Below are 20,174 nucleotides of genomic sequence, written 5' to 3'. Positions count from 1 at the left end.
CTCCCTATTACTAATCAATCATCCTAGCACTTTTAAAAAAAAAAAAACAAAAAACAAAAACAAATAAAAACCCCAAATAAACAAAAAACCCCAACAACAGCAAAAACCTTCAGCATTTAGGTCCTTTCAAAATTCTGCTCAGATACATGGCAGCTGCCACTCTGTGTAGGCCCAAACCAGATATAAACAATCCTGAAACTGAGGGATTTTACCTTATAAGCAGCAATGCTACTCTCGCCTTGTATCAGCTGTAACGTTTATAACCACATGTGCATCCTCCGTGTTCGCAGAGGGCCAGACTAGAGCAGACTGAAATTCTGTAACTGTTGTGACCAGTGTTGGCAAACTCTTCTCCACTCTTCCCTTCCTCTGATCAGCTGCTAACACACTCAAGTCTCCCCAAGGGTTCAAGACGTTTTAAAAAAAGATTAAATTCACTTTTAAATTTTTTTTCCAGATGCCCCAGTTATGCAGATGCACTGCATTACTCTGACCTAGTCTTTTTCTTGTAACTTTCAACTCAGGAATTTCCAGTCACTCAGTCTTACGCAGGACGGAACTCTCCAGACATTGAGCTCCTCAACCTTTCGTGACTCCAGAAACCACCTGCGTACGAGTGGGCACAGGCTGTGGCCTGAGCTCAAGGCATGGGAAGAAGCCCACCCTTGAGACTTGTGTTTACAGAAACTAGGTCATAGGTCACACAACCAGACTCAATGAAATTACTGTACCCAGGTACCATGGAGACTACTCTCCTTCACAAATTCCCTGTTCTTTTTTCCATGGGTGAGTGTCACAATTCTATGTTGATGGCAAAAGTAAGAGTTATTGGCATATTATGTGAACGTCACGGGCCTTCTCACATGGTTTCAGTTCAGCTCCTTTGTCCAAAGAGAAAATACTCTCTTTCACTTCAAATGCCTGTCTTGACACATCCCTTCCCCTTACACTCAGACTTCCAGAGAAAAGGAGGCAATACCCTGCTCTAAAGTCATCAACCAACCAAAGCGGCTCAGAGGGGAGAAAAGTTTGTTTTAAAAAAAGAAAAAGAGTCACAAAAGGCAAGAATGAAAAACATCCTTTTGGGAGGGACATTTAAAAGCGTGCCTCATTTAAATTGATGTTTCAGAAGAAAATGTCATTAAAAGATGTATAAACTTTAACTCTTCTATCCAATCGATTACTACAAACATAACACTAATAACATTGTTTTCACAAACACTTCTGGCATGAATCTTTCCAGCTCAAGGTTGTGTCCAGGAATGGGGGGTAGCAGCGCAGAGGCAAACAGACAAGAAGAGAACTGAACCTCCTTTTGAACTAGGAGAAGATTCTCTGGTACACAGAAGACCATTGCAGCTACCTGCAGAAGAGTTCTGCAATGTAGACACTGAAGACATTGTCTCATATTTTTCTTCAGATATCATGATTTTAAGGCTTTTTTTCTCACAAGCAACCTGCTTTTTATTTTTATTTTTTAGATATTTTTATATATATGGAAATAAACCACATTTTCTACAACCTGGGACCAAATCATCTGTTCTCTATAAACCCATCTTACCCTCACTTACCAAACATGAAAGAGCCTTTAGAAACCCACATCTGCCAGAGAGGCATTTCTTCTCTTAACTTTTAAGAGACTTAAATTAGCGTAAATCTAAGTCCTACACTACAATCAAGATAAAGGTCCAGTATCTTCAAACACTTTGGGGACATCCTCCACCACAGAAGGGATACTATTAACTTCATAATAAATCAAATGACAATTGATGCTTACCTTAAAAAGTCATGAGTTAACAAGAAAGAGTTGCTTTAGGTAAAAATGCCTGAGCAGATTTCCTCAGAATCGGGATGCAGAGTAAAATATAATACAAATCCTTCTGTATTACAAATATAATTTATTCCACACCGCAGTTGGAAGTACGCTGCTTTGTTTTGTTGCTTAAGAAGTTGGATACTAGTTTTTATATCCCTTTGTTTTAAAGGCACGATCTCTTGGGACCACAAGTCCAAACGTGCGGAGTACTGATAGGGAAAGAGATCAGTAGTAAACAAAGTCCTAAAAACAATGCGAAGACATTTTCCGTAATTTGGACAGTAATGCCAAAGAACTGCAAGATCAGCAAAGCTCATGAGAGAAGATGATCTCAAATTTCCTACGCAATAAAGTCTGGGTTTCTGGTGAAATTAAGAGCCTGCAGTTCAAAGCGAATACTACCTTTCCACCAGATACAGGAGAACTTATCTTGAAGATGGGAACACTACCTCTGGGAGTCAAGAGGCGATCTCTGTTCTGGATGGATTGTGATTTTTTAAATGGCTTTTCTGAATGGCATAGAAGTTTGCAATGCTAGCCTGATCCACAGGAGGTAAGCTAGTGCTGGAGCAAGGCAGGCAAGAGCACTGTCAGCAACTGTACTCTACTGTCTCAAATGCTCTGGGCTACTTAAAGGTGTGTGAGGCATGAGTGGGACACAAGACATGACTGTCTGCTCAGAGAACTGCACCCCCCCGTCCCATGGTGGGAGGTTTTCGACTTCTGCAGTCTACTGACAGGATGAATACAGAGCAAGCCTTGCAGCTCCCCTGCTGTTCTCAGCTCTGACAAATACTACAACTTCCTAAAAACATTTAAATCTACAGAATAGAAAATGGCTTGGCATCAGTTCCACAGAAAAGGATCTGGGATTGAAGCTGACCAAAACTCCGCAACCCTGTCCTGCAAAAAGCAAACACCACACAAGCACGGCCTGTGAGACAGATGAGCGCTCAGCCGGAGGGAGACCTTGACTGGCCAGTTTGGACACTTCAGGGAAGATGTACTAATCAGCTGGAGAAATGTCAAGGAATAACAAAAGCTACCAGAGGTCTAGAAAACATGACCTAGGAGAAAAGACTAAGTCATATTAGGAAAAGTTTTCCAATGCTTCAGCTAATTAATCACCAAACTGTCCAACCCAGAAAGGTTGCAGAACATCTGCTATTGCAGATAGCAATAGCATAGACATCTACCGGGGTGACACCACTATAGCTTGTCCTATCTAGGGCCCAATAGATATATTAGATAGGTACTTCTAGTTCTACATTCTCTTATTCTTGCCAAGAATTAGGTTATTATGGGAGAACTAATACTAACAAATTCCATTACCAGAACCCACCTCTGAAAAGGTGAACTTTTGAAATTGCTAAAATAATTACTCTGTAACAAAATCTTCCTGAAAGTTTACCAGCCCAGATACAAAAGCCTCAACCACAAGTTACCTGGGTGATTGGTAATATCAGAAAAAGATAAATGCATCTTTTTCAAGCTATTATTGCAAGCAAATACTACTTTGCACAGCAAGACACTCTGATGAGTTTCCTTACAGCCTTACACTCCCTGCACAGGACTCCCGGTTATAGACGCATGTGCTCAGGCCCTGGGTGGCATAAAGCTTCATAGCTTCCTCAAAAATGACATCAAATTATCATTCAAGTGGATACGCTAATGCTGCTGATCTTAACAGACCATCCCAAATTAAGAGAATTACAGCTTTACACTAGCAGTATCGTGAGCCCTATCAGAGCACATACAGTTTGACGTCAACTATTGAAGTCAGGACAATTTGGCACACGGCAAAGAAAATCATGGAACCGAATCACAAAATAATTAGAGTTGCAAAATCGAATTCTATTGTCCCAATGAAAACACCTAAGCATAATTCAGCTAAGGATGGAAAGCTAATGATTTAGCAGCTGTTTTAAGAATGTAAATGTTATTATGCCCTGAGGAATGATAGCAATTCACTAAAATTATACTTCTATATCTACCTTTCCTTAAAAAGCTGTTCAAATGCTCTTAAACTGTCTGGAAGAGAACACTGCATGCACAGTGTTATTCTCAGCAGCTTATGTCATGTGTTCAGATATTTGGCATTTATTCACGTACCCCATATATGCAGTTCCTGCCAAATAAACAGTGCCAGGACCACACTAGAGACATTTACAGTGGCTGGCCAGTCTCAAGAAATGTTCACCCTTGTACCAAACACTGTCATTTCAGTGTTGTGAATGTACTGAAGAGAGGAGCAACACAAAGAATTAAAATGCGATGCTGTCATTTTCTAAACCAATACAAACACTGTTGGCTCCCTCTGGTGCTAAATATAACATAGTGTTACAAACTAAACCACCAGAGAAGTAAGGCTGTGATATAATCCAATTATTTTGTACAGTAGGTGACAGACATTTTAGTAGTAAGTCTTACAAGCAGCAGATTTCCTCTTACAGACAAAATCCTTAAGTCCTTATTCACAGCCTGTACCAACAGGTCGTACGTGGAGAAAATGATGGCACACACCTTTAAGAGTGCCATTGTGATCCTGTGCACACACACACCACGTTTTCACTTCCTAAAAGTACTGTCTCTGTCCCATTTTTTAAGAGCAAATTTAAACAATTTCAGGCTCTTATTAATTAAATTGGCAGTGATTCCTAGAGTAGTTTCAAAAAGCAAACCTAGACCACTTTTAAACCCACCTATTTATGCTACTCTGTTCATTTATACCTAAAACATGCATTTGTTATGCTGAACAGACTACACAAATCAAATCAATTTTAACTAATCTATTACTAAATCTGCTGTTCAACACAGTGTATAGAATAAAAATCAAGCCACTTGTTCTACTCACAGACAAGTGGCTGTTTGGATTTTTAAAAATTCTATTCACAGCTTTGAATTTCCAGTGATACACCAAACTATCCAAGTATGGTGATTTACACTGTAAGCATTATTCCTTGAATCGTTTTTAACAACTATTTGAAACTTGCTTGCAGCTATTCCAAACTGTTAGATTTCCGATGCAAAACAAGGAAGTTTAATAATCTAATCCGGAAGGGCTGGATTTTTGTTGCCTTTTTGTCATTGTGTGGAAAGAAGGGAAGCAGGCAAGAGGTTTCTTTTTCCTCTTCCTCCCCCTCCTCCCTTTTTTAACAAGATAAAGGTAGAACAGCTTAAGGGGGTAGAACAGCCCCATACAGAGCCTACATTTCCTACTTATCAACAAATTTAAGGACCGCTATGCAGAACAAGGTGTGTGGTGCGAAGTGATGTTCATCTCCTCCATCTCCTGGATTAGCAGGGCCCCAGTGCAACTCCCAACAGAAGAGGGTTTAACCTTAAAAAAGAACTGGGTAATGAGACAATGGTTGAATAGGAGGCTAGTGACAAGGGCAAGAGAAGGGTGTTCCCAGTGTGCTTCCTTTCATCCAGCTGTTCCTTGTACCTGTCAAACAGCTGGGTCTGGAGCATCACGCTGGCTGCTATCCAGCTATCCCACAGCACAAGGTTAACCCATCTCTCCCAAGCTTGCTGGCGTCCTCCAGTTACCAGTTTGTATATTCAGGAGGACATGACTTCAGGAGATGAGACCTTTTAAAACTCTGTGAGAACCACTGGTATGAAGGGCCTTCTCAGCAAATACCTACTACCTACTACCACCAGCTAACAAAAGAATTCCTCCTCCACTTCCTGAAAGCATAAATTCTGTAATTTAACTACCACCATCTTGAATTCTAATTAACCACACTTTAGCAAACTTTAAATATTTAGTTTAGGTCACTACTCCCAAGTAAACGCAAATTCTGAAAAGAAGTTTAAAGTGAGATCAGGATCTGGAAGACTTAAGTTTACACTCGAATATCATCTTGACTTTCATTGCAAGGCCTCGTGTCCCCACGTGTTAAACACGTATAATATCAAATTTTCGCTTAGTGACTTGCAGAAAGGTATTATTCACACATAAGTCTTATTATTACCCCATCTAATAAGAAATATAACACTACTGTTTTGTAATGGAGTTCTATTTCTAGGATTTTGGACAACGGCTATGTACTATTTTCTCCATGTGTGAAACCAAAAATATTTTTATTTGTCATAGAAAATATTCCCTCCTCTTAAAAAAAATAAAAAGGAAAAAAATCTGTTGTAACATCTTTCTAAATATGCAACATCACTTTGTTCTAATTTTAAATAATACAAACCATCTATTTTAAATAATTTTATTTCATTTTAAACTAATAACTCTTAAGACAAGTATTTTGCCCAAATGGAGGCTTAATATTCAAAAAGAGCCCTTTCTGTGATGTATTATTATACTGCATCATTATAATTTACAACATGCTTAACTGTAACACCAAGTGTCTACTTAAAGGAAATTACTGTAACATCACTAAGTGGTCTTTGTTTTGCTTCAATAGCTTCCAGAATGGATTTTGCCTTTTCAGCTGAATGAAAAGGAATCATCTCAACTGACTTCTGTTCAGAAATCCAGAAAGAAGCGTATTCACTATCATTAAGTCACACTAAAGTATGCCTTGTACAAAAAAAAAGAACCAGCACACTGCCATTGGATACCAAGAAATCGCTTTTCTTCCTCAACGTGGACAGTATCAAGTAACATTAACAGAAACTTCACCCTTCACTGTAAACACGTTTCCAGTGTGAGAAGAATAACGTGAACTGATGCCTTAGTTGCCATTGTATAACAAGCCTTCATGGAGACCACGGAGGATCATATGCTCAGCAGAGGCACCAAAGACAGCCCAAATCCATCATGGGCAATGTACTTACAGATGCCACGGACAGCTTGGGCCCTGAGAGGTGGGCTCCAGGTTATATAGCATTACTACTCACAGAGCAAGCCTGAAAAAAACACTGTAATTTAGACAGCCTTTAAGCAGCTGATCAAAAGGTTCTGACAGAAGAGATCTAAGCAACAGTTAAAATGATGTTTCCATTTTAACTGCTTATCCCTTGGAGACATCGCCACCTCTGCAGGAGAGCTGGCAGAGTAGGATGGAGCACCCGTGCCTCTGGCCCTGTACCTAACTTTGCGTACCATCGTCAGCCACAGACACAGGTAAATGCACACCAATATGCCACATCAAACTGGGGAAACTGACTGAATACCAACCTTCACCACTACAATGCCAACAGAGGTAATGGCGAGATTGCTAGGGGACAGAAACACTTTAAACCACTGCAATTCCTTGCTTTGTTGCAATAGAGGAAGGAACAGATCTTGCACAAGCATAATTCTCCTGGTCCCAAAGTAAATTGTGCCCAAGTTGTCTGCCTCCACCCATTAAAACAGAGAACTGCTAGATGAAATATAAAAACATTCATAATGGATGTCTGACATTCCTGTGATCAACACACACCTGCTTTACAAAGTTCTCATGCTGTGGAGCAAACTATCAATAAGAGGGCACAACTATTTCAAGATCAGAACAACCACTCCTCTTTCAGCCACGAGCCAAGAGTTTATTATTAAAACACAGACTAAGCCAAATGATAATTAAGTCAAATATAAAAATGCCCTTCTTAAATGTCCTACATCCAAACTCTGCAGCTCCTGATGACATCTGCTAATTTAGTGTAAGCTTCATTAAGCTCAAGCCCTTTATTAAAAGCACATTTTCCTCATTAAGGCTTCGTTTCATCCAAACATCAAAAACTCCAGAAATTTCTTCAGATATACTAGAAACTTAACAGCAGTGAGTTGCTGCCAAGGCCCATCTCAGATTGATAGCAATTTTAATAAGAAGTGATGTATTTACTGACAGATAGAGCCTGGATTTAATATTTTATTATCTGAATAATGTGTATGAGCATTTGAACAGGATTTTACCACTGAATGTTACTGAAAAGGCCAGTTTCTCAAAGCTTTATCAACTAGCTTCAAATATATTGCATTTCTGTGCTTGTCATGGAAAAGAAAATCAGTGCAATGCAATTGACAAGTTTTCACAGAATCACAGAATTGCCTAGGTTGGAAGGGATCTTTCAGATCACCTAATCCAACCATCAACCTAACTCTGACAAAAACCATCACTAAATCATATGTCTAAGCACTATGTCTACCTGTCTTTTAAATACCTCCAGGGATGGTGCCTCAACTACTTCCCTGGGCAGCCTGTTCCAGTGCTTAATAACCTTTTCAGTGTAAAAATTTTTCCGAATATCTTGCAAGTCACTTCCAAGACCTGTACAAGCAGAAATATGTCTGATAGAACCCCCCAGGACTGGTAAGAAGCTAAGATGGGGAAGCTGACAACAGAACTGGCTGTTGGTCTCACTCTCCCATTTCCATTGCAGAGGCATTAAACTCCTAAGTAAACTTCCAGCTCCGTAAAAGACTTTCATCCAGCAGCCAGTCTTCTCCCCTGGCAAGGATTACCTCCCACATATTTGTGCATAAATATTTGCTAGACTGGAAGAACCTAACAGCTTTACTGAGTAAGCAGCTCTCCTGAAAGTCTGTTTCTACATCATAGCTTTTACATCATCTAATCTAATCAATGCAGCAAGGGCAGGTTACTCACCGATCGATCACAATCTCTTTCTGTCTTAGCAGCCCCTCTTTAATTTTCATTAGGGATTCCCAGTTGCTGAAGTCCTGATAGCTGGTAGCTGGGTAACTTTGACGAGATGTTCCAGTTGGAACCTGCATAAAGTAATTGTAGAATTAGCCTCCAAAACAGTAAAGGTAAATACCATCCTAGATATTAGAGCACTTACAAAATGATCTGTTGTTTGAGAAACCTAACAGTTGCTTTTCATTTTAATTTAGATTTGCTTTATATAAAACAATCAGATTTATAAACAAGTTTCTTGAAACAAACTTCAGTCCAGTGACACTGATTTCAAACTTATTTTGTCATTTCTCTACTCAAGAATTCATAGCTCTGAAACCAGATCGAGATAAACGCTCATTTAGAATTCAAGTACATAATTAAGACAAACACGACAAAATGTTCATGTCCTGCTGCAATTCTTCTAGTACTACAAACAAGATGGCTTGACAGCATTAGATCTGCTAACTGCAGACAACAGTTACCATTCCTTTCACTTGTTTGACCCTCACCTGTAACTTTAGCATATAGAAGAGAATTCACCTAGATGTGTGTGCATTTAAAATACAGAACTTGGGAATATAATTCTGGTTAAATTCTAACTGATCCAAAAAAACCAACAACGCAACGTTTCACAAGGAACAGGTTTCAGGCTTTCCATTCACAAAAGCCAGGTTAATGTGTCTTACAACAAACTGAGGATTGCGGTTGAAATGAATACGAACCAACAACAATATGGTCTGGAAGAAAAGTAAACAACTAACTGGGAATTTTAATCAAGAAAAAAATTTATATTCAGAATAGAAAAAGTATTACAAATATTTGTATCAGGAATTCATATAAGGGAAGGTTTAAGTTAGAACTGTGATCAGACTGAGGGATCCCAGCACTGGCTGCCATGAGCTATCATCTAATCTTCCACCAGTTTTTTTCAGTCACTGAAAAACCCCATTTCTCTTTTTTATTACCTGCAAAACATCCTGGACCATGTTGCCTTTTTATGGTTTTGGAAGAGAGCAGAAGGAAAAAAAAAACCACAAACACACACACAAAAGGGCATGTTTACTTGTACTGCCCTCAAAAATTTGAAATTACAATAAACTCTATTAAGACCAAGACATACCCATCAACAATTAAAATTAGGCAAACAACTGTCAAGCATTCCATGCTTCTGGCCAAAGCTTCACTACGAATTGTAACACTGAGTGGAGAGAATTCATTGCCTAAACCCCCGTATTATGATGTGCTAAATTCAGGAACCAACTCCTGACAGTTGTGGTCTCTTCCATAAATCGAAAAAGGATTTTTTCCCATTCAGTCTAATTCAGTTCAATCCCTAGCTTGCCCCTTGATAAAATATACAGAAACACATTTTCCCTCTGTTAATGTATAACTTAAAACCAGATATAAGATGACAAGACTTATTATTCTAAAAATCTTTCAAGACTGTCACTTCCGCCTCCCACCCACCCCCCCAAGTCCAATTAATCTGCTTCAGGGAATATTTCCTTTGCTTAATAAACTGGATAGTTTCAATAGTAAAATTAGTTATGAATGATTTTTTTTTTTTTTTTTTTTAAAAAAAGTATCAACAATTCCACACATTAAACACATAGTGCCAATTTCTGGCCAAAGACACACTGAAAATGTTGACTGTGTTCCTTGACAGACAATATCAAGTATTGTATCTTTTCTGAAAAGGTCATATTGGCTGGATAAACAATGCTTTTTGAGGAAAAATAAAATGTGAAATAATATTAAAATCAAATTTTCTCTTAAAATGGTTCACTGATTTATGACTATGGTTAATATTTCCTATCCCATGCTCGTTCATGATTACATCCCACATGCAATAAAAAGACCCCACAGAAAACATTTGAAAACTCTCTCAGCTGTTGCACGTAACAAAAGTGCCTCATACAACTGCTTACTAAAGCATATCCTAGGTTTGAAAGTTTCGTGGGAATAAAATTTGTCGCATCTGCAATTTCTATGCTTGTTCCAGGCAGTTATGTTAAAGATGGCACTGCACTCTACCGGGAGGCAAGGAATGTCAAAGCTAAGTGTGGCCTGCGTTAAGGTCTACCACCCATTTTTTAACTTTTGCGATTGATTTAACAGTTATATTGCTTCATTTTTCATGCACAGTGATCAATATTAGCATTAAAAAATCCTAAATTGGTGATATCACCTTGGCTTTTTTTGGTTTAGGCAGCAGTCTAATAAAACTTAGGTAAGATACCAAGACATGATTCCTCCTGTAATACATGTGCAGAGCCTTCAAGGATCAATGAATCTAAAATTAATTTTGCCTGGGCTGCTCAATCCAGACTAGATAACTTCAAAGTCATCTTTGGTGCTTACAGAATACCTTAGGATTGTCACGTATTGTTCTGTATTACAGTTATGCACATGACTGGCTGATTTAACAGGCACCAGCAAAAAACTATGTCAGTGAAAGTCTCTCCTAGTCACACACGCCATGTCATGCAGTATAAAGTGACAACATCAAGAACTATCACTGTACTTTGTGTCATGGAACTTTTTCCTTTGCTTCTTCCACTACAGTGCTGAAGAATGCTTTTCTCTATCTACCTCACTATCGTTACCCTACAGTCAAAAAAAGAGAAAGAAATAGTCCTTAATGTAGTTGGGATTAGATTCTTATTTTTCAGAGACAGAAAGTCCACCTCTACCCAAAAGAAACAACCCACAAGGGTCTGACATTATAAACAGGAAATATATGGCTTTATAAAGCAAAATCAACCCATTTATTGAGCAAGGTGATTTTTGTCTTTAAGACTAAACTATAAAAATGAAGAGATTAAAAACAACTATTTAAATACGAACCCAAATTAACTGAAAACATTTTGGCAGCGACCAGTGGTTTCTCTAGCAGAATTCTTCAAAGCAAGTCCGTTACTTCAGTCTAGCACCTTTGCAAACTTAATAGTTTGCACTAAAATTAGAAAGAAACCCTTCAACTTTGGTACAATAAGTGACTATACAAGAAGTCAATTAAATATTAAGGTTGCTAAAAAGCAAGGCAATGAGTTTTCCAAAGTTAAGAACAGAGTAATATTTTGTCAATTAGATGCAAACTATAGTGTGTGGGGTTTTTTTAAAATCTAATATTATAAATCCCCCTCAGCTGACTGACCAAGATGCTTTTGGCTTTAGAATTTATCTAATCTTATGGAGTATATACATGGTCTATATACATATGTAACAACCAATAAAATATTATTTTGTATTATGACTATGTGCTTCAATTTGTCACTCTGAACAGATGAAAACAACAAAAAGTATTTCTGTTTCTGATATCATGTTTCAGCCAATTTAAAAAAAAAGAATATGCTAAAAATACTTCTTAGCACTTCCCAGAATAACAAGACACTTCACTCATTTATGAGCACATGGTGTTGACTACTCCAAAAAGCCTTCTAGCTGCTTTGAATGGTGTGGTAACACACAGGTGGCCCACTTACATGTGAGTATTTTGTCTCCTAAGGACATCAAACCAAATAGTGAGAGCAAGGCACACTTTTAGGACTCATACACAGAAATCCATCCACAACTCCAAGTCCTCAACTTGAATCCTCCAAAACTGCAAAATAAAATACCAGCTTGAAACACACAGCATTCTTTGCCATCTGCCCTAGAAAATACAACTATTTTTGTCGCCTGGCACCTCTTCCAAGAGTATCAGCCTTGGACTGAGAACATCTGTTCAGTTAAAACAGTATCCTTTGCACAGTGGCGTCCAAAGGTCTTCACTAGCTTGTCTTTTGACAAGGGCTTGGCCTTGACTTTCACAACCTGGCAAGCCTTCAAGTGACTGCTGAGGCACAGCTCTCTGCTGGGGAAAATAAATAAATAAATAATCTTTGCTGCACTAGCCTATATGCAAATATTTATTGCTGAAATTACTGACTGATTTCATCATGTTTCTTAACAGTGGGAAAATAACTTTTCTCTGGAGTAGAGGGTAACAACACTTGGATAACTTCGGCCAATAATGGCGGGGTTTTTAATTGTGCTAATTAAAATTATCTTCTACAAACATGCTTGTAGTTTCTGTCTGAAACGGTTCAGTGTCTCAGCACACTGAGCAGCACAGCATTCCACATAACATGCTGTATCACAAAGTAAAGGTGGAGTGCAAAAGTGTCAAAATGACAGCGAATCTCAAAAAAGGAATGGATTTTAAAGGGTTTTGTTTCTGAAAGTTGCAGTTTAAATAATTTAGCACTGTCTATACTACAAGTGTAAAGTTTTCACAGCCCATTACTATCACCTAGCAGAGCGCCAAAAGTTATGCTAAGTGAATGATCCCTTTTGGCCAACTGCTTGCACTGCCCTACACTATCATAAACCCCCCTCTGTTGGTATCATTCTTCTCTCGCTGCATTTTACAGGCATTCATTATCCAGGAGAAAGAGAATTCCTTGCATCCACAGCTAATCCAAGACAAAGAATCATCAACCAACGTCAGCAAGAGCACTAACGGTTCCTTTTGTTTGACTGACAGCAGAGGAAATAAATATGAGCGTCCCCCTGGGCTGTGCCTCAGAGACAGGGCACTTGCCCTACCACCTCACTAGGCAATGAGGGAGAAAGAAGAGGTGGATGTGGCAGCAGCAAGGCCAAATACACTATTATCACAGAGACGATTCTTGCTCCTTGCTCCCCTGTAATGGAAAAAAGGATTAGATCTGTAAAGGTAGAGCAGCAGTCACTGATGAGCTCTGCAACCGCTCCCCGCCCTGGGTAAGGAAAGAAGGATTTACCCATCCCTTCCTCCCCACCCAGATTTCATTCTAACATCAGGCCGAGTGTTTCAGCTCACAACAGCTCCCTTTATTCAGACAATCCCAGAGGATCATCAGCAAAAAACAACAGGGCTAGTGGCTCTCAGGCAGAGGAACTGAGAGGAGGCTGCAATCATGGAATCAGGCCCTAATTTTAAATCACTTTAAAAGCAAGGCAAGGAATCATTTCTGTAGGAACAGGCTGTGTCTTGCTGAAATGCACTAAAAAGAATGGCCACAGAGAAGCATTATAACAGATTCTCAGATGGGTAAAAACAGGGCTATGGACTGATTCAAGAAATCCTGACTTGTGCAGTCTGTATTTTACCACCACCTACTTACCACTCCACTCTGCTCCATCTTCACCATTTAGGGAAGACAGTGTTTCTACTCAGCAGGATATAATCACTACAATTCTTGGCAGCAACACCTAGGCTGTATCACATTTTGCTATACTTTCACAAATATCCATCAGCCCTGGGGGAGAGAACAACCCTTGCACTCTTATTCCAGCTGTGGTACATGTGGTGTTCTTTGGGGATTTTTTTTAATGAGGAGGACACATAATTAAAACCAAAATTGAAACATCATCAAGTTGTGAGGTACTGAGAAATACAGATGTATTGTAAAGAGGTTAGCATTGCCTACAGCAAGTGCTGAAATCCAGTATGGAAAAAGAAAAATATCAAAAAAATCAATAAGGCTTGGAAAAAATTCCCAAACACATACTTCATAGACATGCAACCTGCAAAGTATTGAATATAAGAGGGACCACAATTAACAGGGACAATAAGCTTGACAGGAGTTTACAATTCAACCTGCCTGAAAATCAGCATAATGCAAGTCCGGATTGCCTATATATATGATAAGTCAGGGCACAGAGAAAGAGGGTGAGAGAAGGAGTAAAACAGTGACTTTAAATAGCTCTGGCATAAACCTAGCTGTAAGAACGTGTTTGGTTCTAGGCATTGTACTACCAGAAAGTCACTGAAATAGTAGAACATGTCCAAAGAAGAGCAACTATTATCATTAAACAGCTTAGATTTTTCCCAAGGAAGAGCAACTATTATCATTAAAACGTTCCTCCTCTTTGCAGCAAGTGTTTAAAACTGCGATAATGAGTTGTTCTATTCTGCAAGGGGGGGGGGGGTGTGCAACATGCCTCTCTTCCGTTAGATGGAACTGTACTATTGCAGCTGTTGTATGACTTTTTAAAGCTTTTCCAATAAAAAATTAAAATGCTAATACTGACTATTTGCAGACAATGCCACTATCATTGTATCTTTTAGAAAGTGGAAAGCTTTCAAAAAGGAAAAGAATAAACAGTAACAGCATTAGAATGCCTCGCAAAAGCAGTACTCCCTCTAGCCACGGCACTTTTTTCAAGAATGTTTGCTGAAGCCTCCTTCACAAATGAAATTCCCATTGCACACATGGCATTACTTGCTTATTAGAGACCTCAAGGACTTGACCCACATAAGCCAGGGAGGAATTTGACTGTCCTACGAGTTACTGTTATTTGTAAATTTACTTCTTCCCCAGCGCTGTTTATACTGCAGCTGAGGCTTCTGAACTTTATCAAGGTCAGGTCTGATAACCACAGCAAGAGGAAGACACGATCCCTTAGCACAACAGCTTACAAATGAACTAAGAGAAAAGCATAGCGAGTACATGGTTGCTGGGATACTGAGAGAGGGGAGAAAACAAATGCTAAGGTCAGGTATGCTATTCACCATGGTGGGGGGTGGGGTGTGGGGGGGTGTGCAGAAAAAGCAGAAATTTGCTACTGATGGCATAGTTACAGGGTTTTGATAGCAACCACATGGTCACTTAAACATGGCATAAATTTATGCTGCTATCAAAGGTGGGGGGGGCCTGTTCTCCTCCCCCTTCTCACCACTTTGAGCATTCATACCTTTCAGCTCCCTCCTGACAGCTCCAGGCCTGCACTCTCCCTCCATCCCATACACATGAAGGTTATTTGTATCTAGGTCAGGCTCCTATCAGATTCATTGTACAAGGCCATGTGAAATCTAGCACTGGCACACACTCTTACGTGGAAAAGCAGCGTACAAGACAACAAGTTCTGCAGTGGCACAGCTTTGTGCTGGATTAGTATGAACACACAACCACAAGTTGAATTATCTCAACTCCAGACAGTGCCAAGCCCTCCAAAAGCATCAGTTTATGGGATTGAGTATTTTCTAAGCTTCTGAAGAAAATACTACTATGTAGTTGCTGTGACGCTGTCACGTTACCAACCAAGACCTGGTGTTTAGATATGCGATCAGTTCAAAAAAAGGAACTTCCACATGAAGGTGGCATAAGAGAATAAAAACCAAAGTCTCCCACACTTTCTTATCTTTCAAAGTAGTCCTGCCTGTGCTGGTTATCTGAATTATGAGAGCACGCACAGGACCAGCAGCACAGTCCCAGCCTACAGTCAGAGACTGTACGTGTGAAAGATCTGTATGTGCTCAGAATCTGCATCCAGCAGGAGTTCCTGAGTAAAATAGGAATATAACAGGGGATTGGTAAGGGAAGTGAACCGGAAGGCTGGCCACCACTTAACTGGCAAGCTTTCGTTCCCTCTAGCATCCTTGATGGAATTGTGCAAAAGCCCCAAACAACAAACTAAGAAGTCAATCTGAAAAGACTTTGCAAGACCCCTACGGATGCCTGTTGTTACTGTACAAGTCAAGGACAGCCCCATTACAAGCGGCTGCAGCCACTCAACAGTCCTCCCTGACTTTCTCATCTCTGCCACCTTTAAGCTACTGTGTTCTTAAAGGGTGAAACCGGCACTCCCAGAGCTGCAGGCTGGATTATATACCCTCTTCTGCTTATCTTCCTATGAACAATTACACTTCTCTTGCTTTTATGTGTTGTTATAACATTCCTTTATACTCCACGCAACACCAACATTATTTTTGTCAGAAATCCTTTCCATTTATATTCTGGCAAATGTTATGAACACAAAACACTTCTAGGTGCCACTTAATATGACGTTAAAAGCAACAGTGCCTGGAATTTTCCACTGATAACAATTGGGTCTTTCCTAAGTATAGAAGCACTTGTTTTATTAAGTGTTCATTTTATCTTCCCATTGCATTTAAATTCAAATGTTCTTTACTAAATTAAAAAAAAAAAAAAAAAAGGAGATGAAAGAGAGCTCCTACAAGGAGAACAACTTTAACCTTTTCTTTTTTGTTGAAGCTTTTAATGAAAGCTTCACTGTTAAATTGATTTTTTTGTTTCCTATTCTGGCCTGGAAAGCAGCATGACCAAAAAGTGACTATAGTTTTTTCAAAGCCCACAAGATGACCATTGTTTTAAGTGCTGCACAAATGTAGGGCATACATTATTCAATACAAAATTTTATGAACTGTACAAGTAAGACAAATAGATTGGAAAAAAGGAATAGCTGGGAAGACAAGAAAAGTTGCAAATCAATCATGAATGGAAGCACCCCTAAAAGTCAAATATCTCAGTCATTTGCACTCGGGCATCCTCAGCCAAGTTCTGATTGTTTATAAAAACCTTTATGTTAAATGTACATTGCTAACATCTACAAATACCAGTTTACTAAGGGTCAGTGCTGATTGCTCAGTCAATACTTACTACTCCTGCTCAGGGGCAAAAAAGAGTGGATGCAAAAAAGTGACCTAGAAAGCAAGCAAAAAGGTAACTATTTTTTGCCAGCCTGCAGGAACTCTGCAAGGATGAGTAGAGCTGGCCATTAGTCTTGCACAGAAATGGACAGGATCCTGTAACAAGAGGATAATGAAAAGAGAGTGCAACTTGGGTGAATATTAGGAGGAAAAGAAAAAGAAAAAAAAAGAACTTTGGAGAAGAAAATTTAGAAACACCCAATGAGCACAGATTCTCTTAACAAGCATCAGATTCTCTTAACAAACCATGCAAACATTAAAAGAGAGGTAAGTCACTCTGAATTTAATGTGAAGCAGGAGCATACACTTGGGCAAAACCAATGCTCTGCAAATTCTTTATCAAGGGTCTCAATTTTTCAAATGGAGGGTCTTTAGATTCTGTGAAGGGTGTTGGCCCCTGACCAGAAAACTGGGCCTCTCTTCCTCTGCATTCCGTTTGTTTTAGCTTTTCAAGACTTTAAGAGAGACAGGGGCCATGACTGTAATATTCACCAGATTTAACCGAAGTTAAAAAGAAAGAAGAAACTCCCACAAAAATACAGTGGAAATGTTCGAAATATTCATATGACAACAAACCCAAATATTCACAAAAATTCACAAAAGCACACTTTATTTACAAATGGCAATCCAGAACTGGTCTCTCTGGGCACTTGCAGAGAGAAAGAATGGAGTCTGGCCAAATTACTGGAACCTCTGCATTTCCAGTTTTGCAGATGCAACTTCAGTACATGTTACAACTGATAGCACATGGGGAAGGAACATACTGTTTTCCACTCCCTTTTAGTCTGATAAAGCAGAAATAAAGAACACACACACAAGCAAATCCCTCCCCATCTTTGTTCTTCTCCAGCTCTCATTACCATGAACATAGATTAAAAAAAGATAAGGAAAAAATACAAGAATATTCTATGAACAGCAGCAAGTGGGGGATTTAGTAAAGCCACCATACTGGAGATTGGAAGACAAAAACAAGTTCTCAACAAAAACAGCCTCATGCAGAGATAATAAGGTCTATGGATGTCAGAGCTCTGCAAAACATGAGTACAGTACTCATTTACATTCGTTTGTGACTACCTCGAAAAACTACAGTAGAAAATTAGAAGCATACTCATGTTTTCTGCCTCCACTGCAGGAATTCTCCCTTGGAGGAACCAGCTGTGCTGGGTGCTGTTCATCCAGCAAAGCAAGCAGGACAGCACGTGGACCTACTGTGAAAAGATTTCCATTGCTTCGAGCAGGGATTTTACCACCATCCCTGTACAACAGGGATCACATATCATCATGTAAACAATTATTCGGTCACTTGCCCCAGAATTTTGGGAAATTTTTTTTTTTTTTTTTTTTAACTCTCATGGCAACGCTGTGTACCTGCGTGACTTTCTAAATTTCAGAGGGAATTAAAGAGGCTTCACGCCTCAAAATTCAGACATTTGAAAATCCTGGCCTGAAACCTCTGCATCACTGACAAGTAGAAGAAATGCAGACAGTTTAACACTGGACTGTCTGTGAAACTGGGAACCACACAAGCATGGAAGGTAGTCACACAATTTGTGTGTGGAATAAGTGACAGATATTTAAACTGTTTGGCTTCAATCCAGATTATGAACCTTTCCCACTTGAGTTTATGAGGGGTACTTGAAACGCACTTGTCTCTAACAAAAGTAGCAGTATGATGTAAGGGTGCATTTGAACATCCGTGTCAGTGTGTGAAGGTGTTTTCCTTCCTTAGGAGATAAACTGGGGGGGAGCCCTAGCACCTTCTTAATATAAGCAGAAAGAGTAGAAAAAGTTCACGCTAAAAAATAAGTATCACTTCCATCATCAGCAATTAGTACTATTCACAGGTAGGTCTAAAAGTTTATTAAAAAGAAACTAGTTGTTTAATTCTCATTCTACAGAAAAGAAACTGAGACAAGAGCAAAGACTATTTGTCCAAGGCTGTCCAAAGAACACCAAGACACAGCACATTCTCTAGTGTGGAAACCATTTTGTAAGCAAAATACTGGTTTTAACAAACACAAATGAGACTACCCCTGCCTAAAGAAAAATAAACATGTGTTGAATGACATTTTCGATTGTATTAAAAAGAAAAACAGGGTCTTATCCATCCAGAACATACTTGGAACCAAAATGGAGATAAAGGCGCACATTCTGTTTGACAAGATCTGAATCTATTTTTCATCATGCTAGAAAATGTCACACACAGAGGCAGGTTTCCTAACACTCCAGCTGAAGACTCGCTTTTGTGTCCAATACTGAGAGAATGAGAGGGGAAAATAATTCCCAGTGTACTGATGAGTCACTCTGATAGAACTGGGGCATCTGCAGCAAACCCCTCCTAGCATACTGTAATAATACCAACCATTTGGAAAGAACTAAAAGCTGGTTCAATAACACCTAATTCAGAGCTGTATGCACACCTCTGCTTAGTTTTCCTGTGACTGAAGCTCAAAATAGCTTTCCTACATTCTTCGAAAATAAAAAATAATCAAAAGAAACATGCGCCAATCTGGTAACTCAGATAAGATTCATAATCATCGTTTTGCAAATTCCAGTCCGCTGCTACTTCCATTAAGCTATACTCTACCCACTAGGCAAATTCAAAAGGCTTGCTAATTCTCAATTCACCTTGCTGCACTGTCATTACTAAGGTGTTTTAGATGAATGGAAATCTGCAAAATTCTTCAGAGATGGAAAGAAGCACCAGGAAGCTCAGGTAAGGACCTTAGTAGATCCTCCATACTTTTGCCTTTGTAGTCCCACACAGTGAAAAAGTCATACTGAATATTCAAGCAGGTGTGTTTTTCAGCTATATAACCCTATAAGCATATTTGAAGACCCTTTTTACACTGAAATGCCCCCTTTTTTTTCCTTTCCCTTCCCCTCACCAAGTACATACTCTGTTCACAGTGATAGGTAACACATAAAACTAATCAAGTAAAACACTATATCCTTAATTCGTATACTTCTTAACCTACGGAAGAAGGCGCTCATCTAGAAGGTGGCAAAGTTCATGTTTCAGAATGAACTGCCTTTGTTTTCATTTTCTAATTCAAAGATGTCAGTACTATTTTTATATCAAATACTCATATAACCAATGGATACAAAGGCCTGTATTTCAGAACCACAGGACCAATTCATTTTCAATAGAGGCCACAAAAAGAGGAAAGCAAATAGTTTCTTCTGTAAGAATAAAGTCATAAAAGGAATAAGTAAAAGCTCTCCTTCATATCATCTCGGTGGCCAGGCAGCTACAGCCAAAAGGACCTGTGAGACTATACATGACAAAATTTCCATG

At 39.1% G+C, this 20,174-nt stretch overlaps 1 protein-coding gene across 1 annotated transcript in view; it reads right to left on the bottom strand.

Moving 5' to 3' along the window:
- Window positions 1–20,174, bottom strand: part of CEP85L (centrosomal protein 85L) — a 114,940-nt gene that overhangs the window by 21,037 nt on the left and 73,729 nt on the right. Inside the window, exon 4 of the mRNA XM_074580875.1 lies at window positions 8,365–8,486. Within this exon, the coding sequence (XP_074436976.1) occupies window positions 8,365–8,486 (122 nt within the window). The remainder of the gene's footprint in view (window positions 1–8,364; window positions 8,487–20,174) is intronic.

Source organism: Larus michahellis, chromosome 3, assembly GCF_964199755.1.
Source record: "Larus michahellis chromosome 3, bLarMic1.1, whole genome shotgun sequence".
NCBI lineage: Eukaryota > Metazoa > Chordata > Aves > Charadriiformes > Laridae > Larus > Larus michahellis.
Note: the sequence above shows the minus strand (reverse complement) of the source record. Positions and strands in the feature narration are given on the sequence as shown.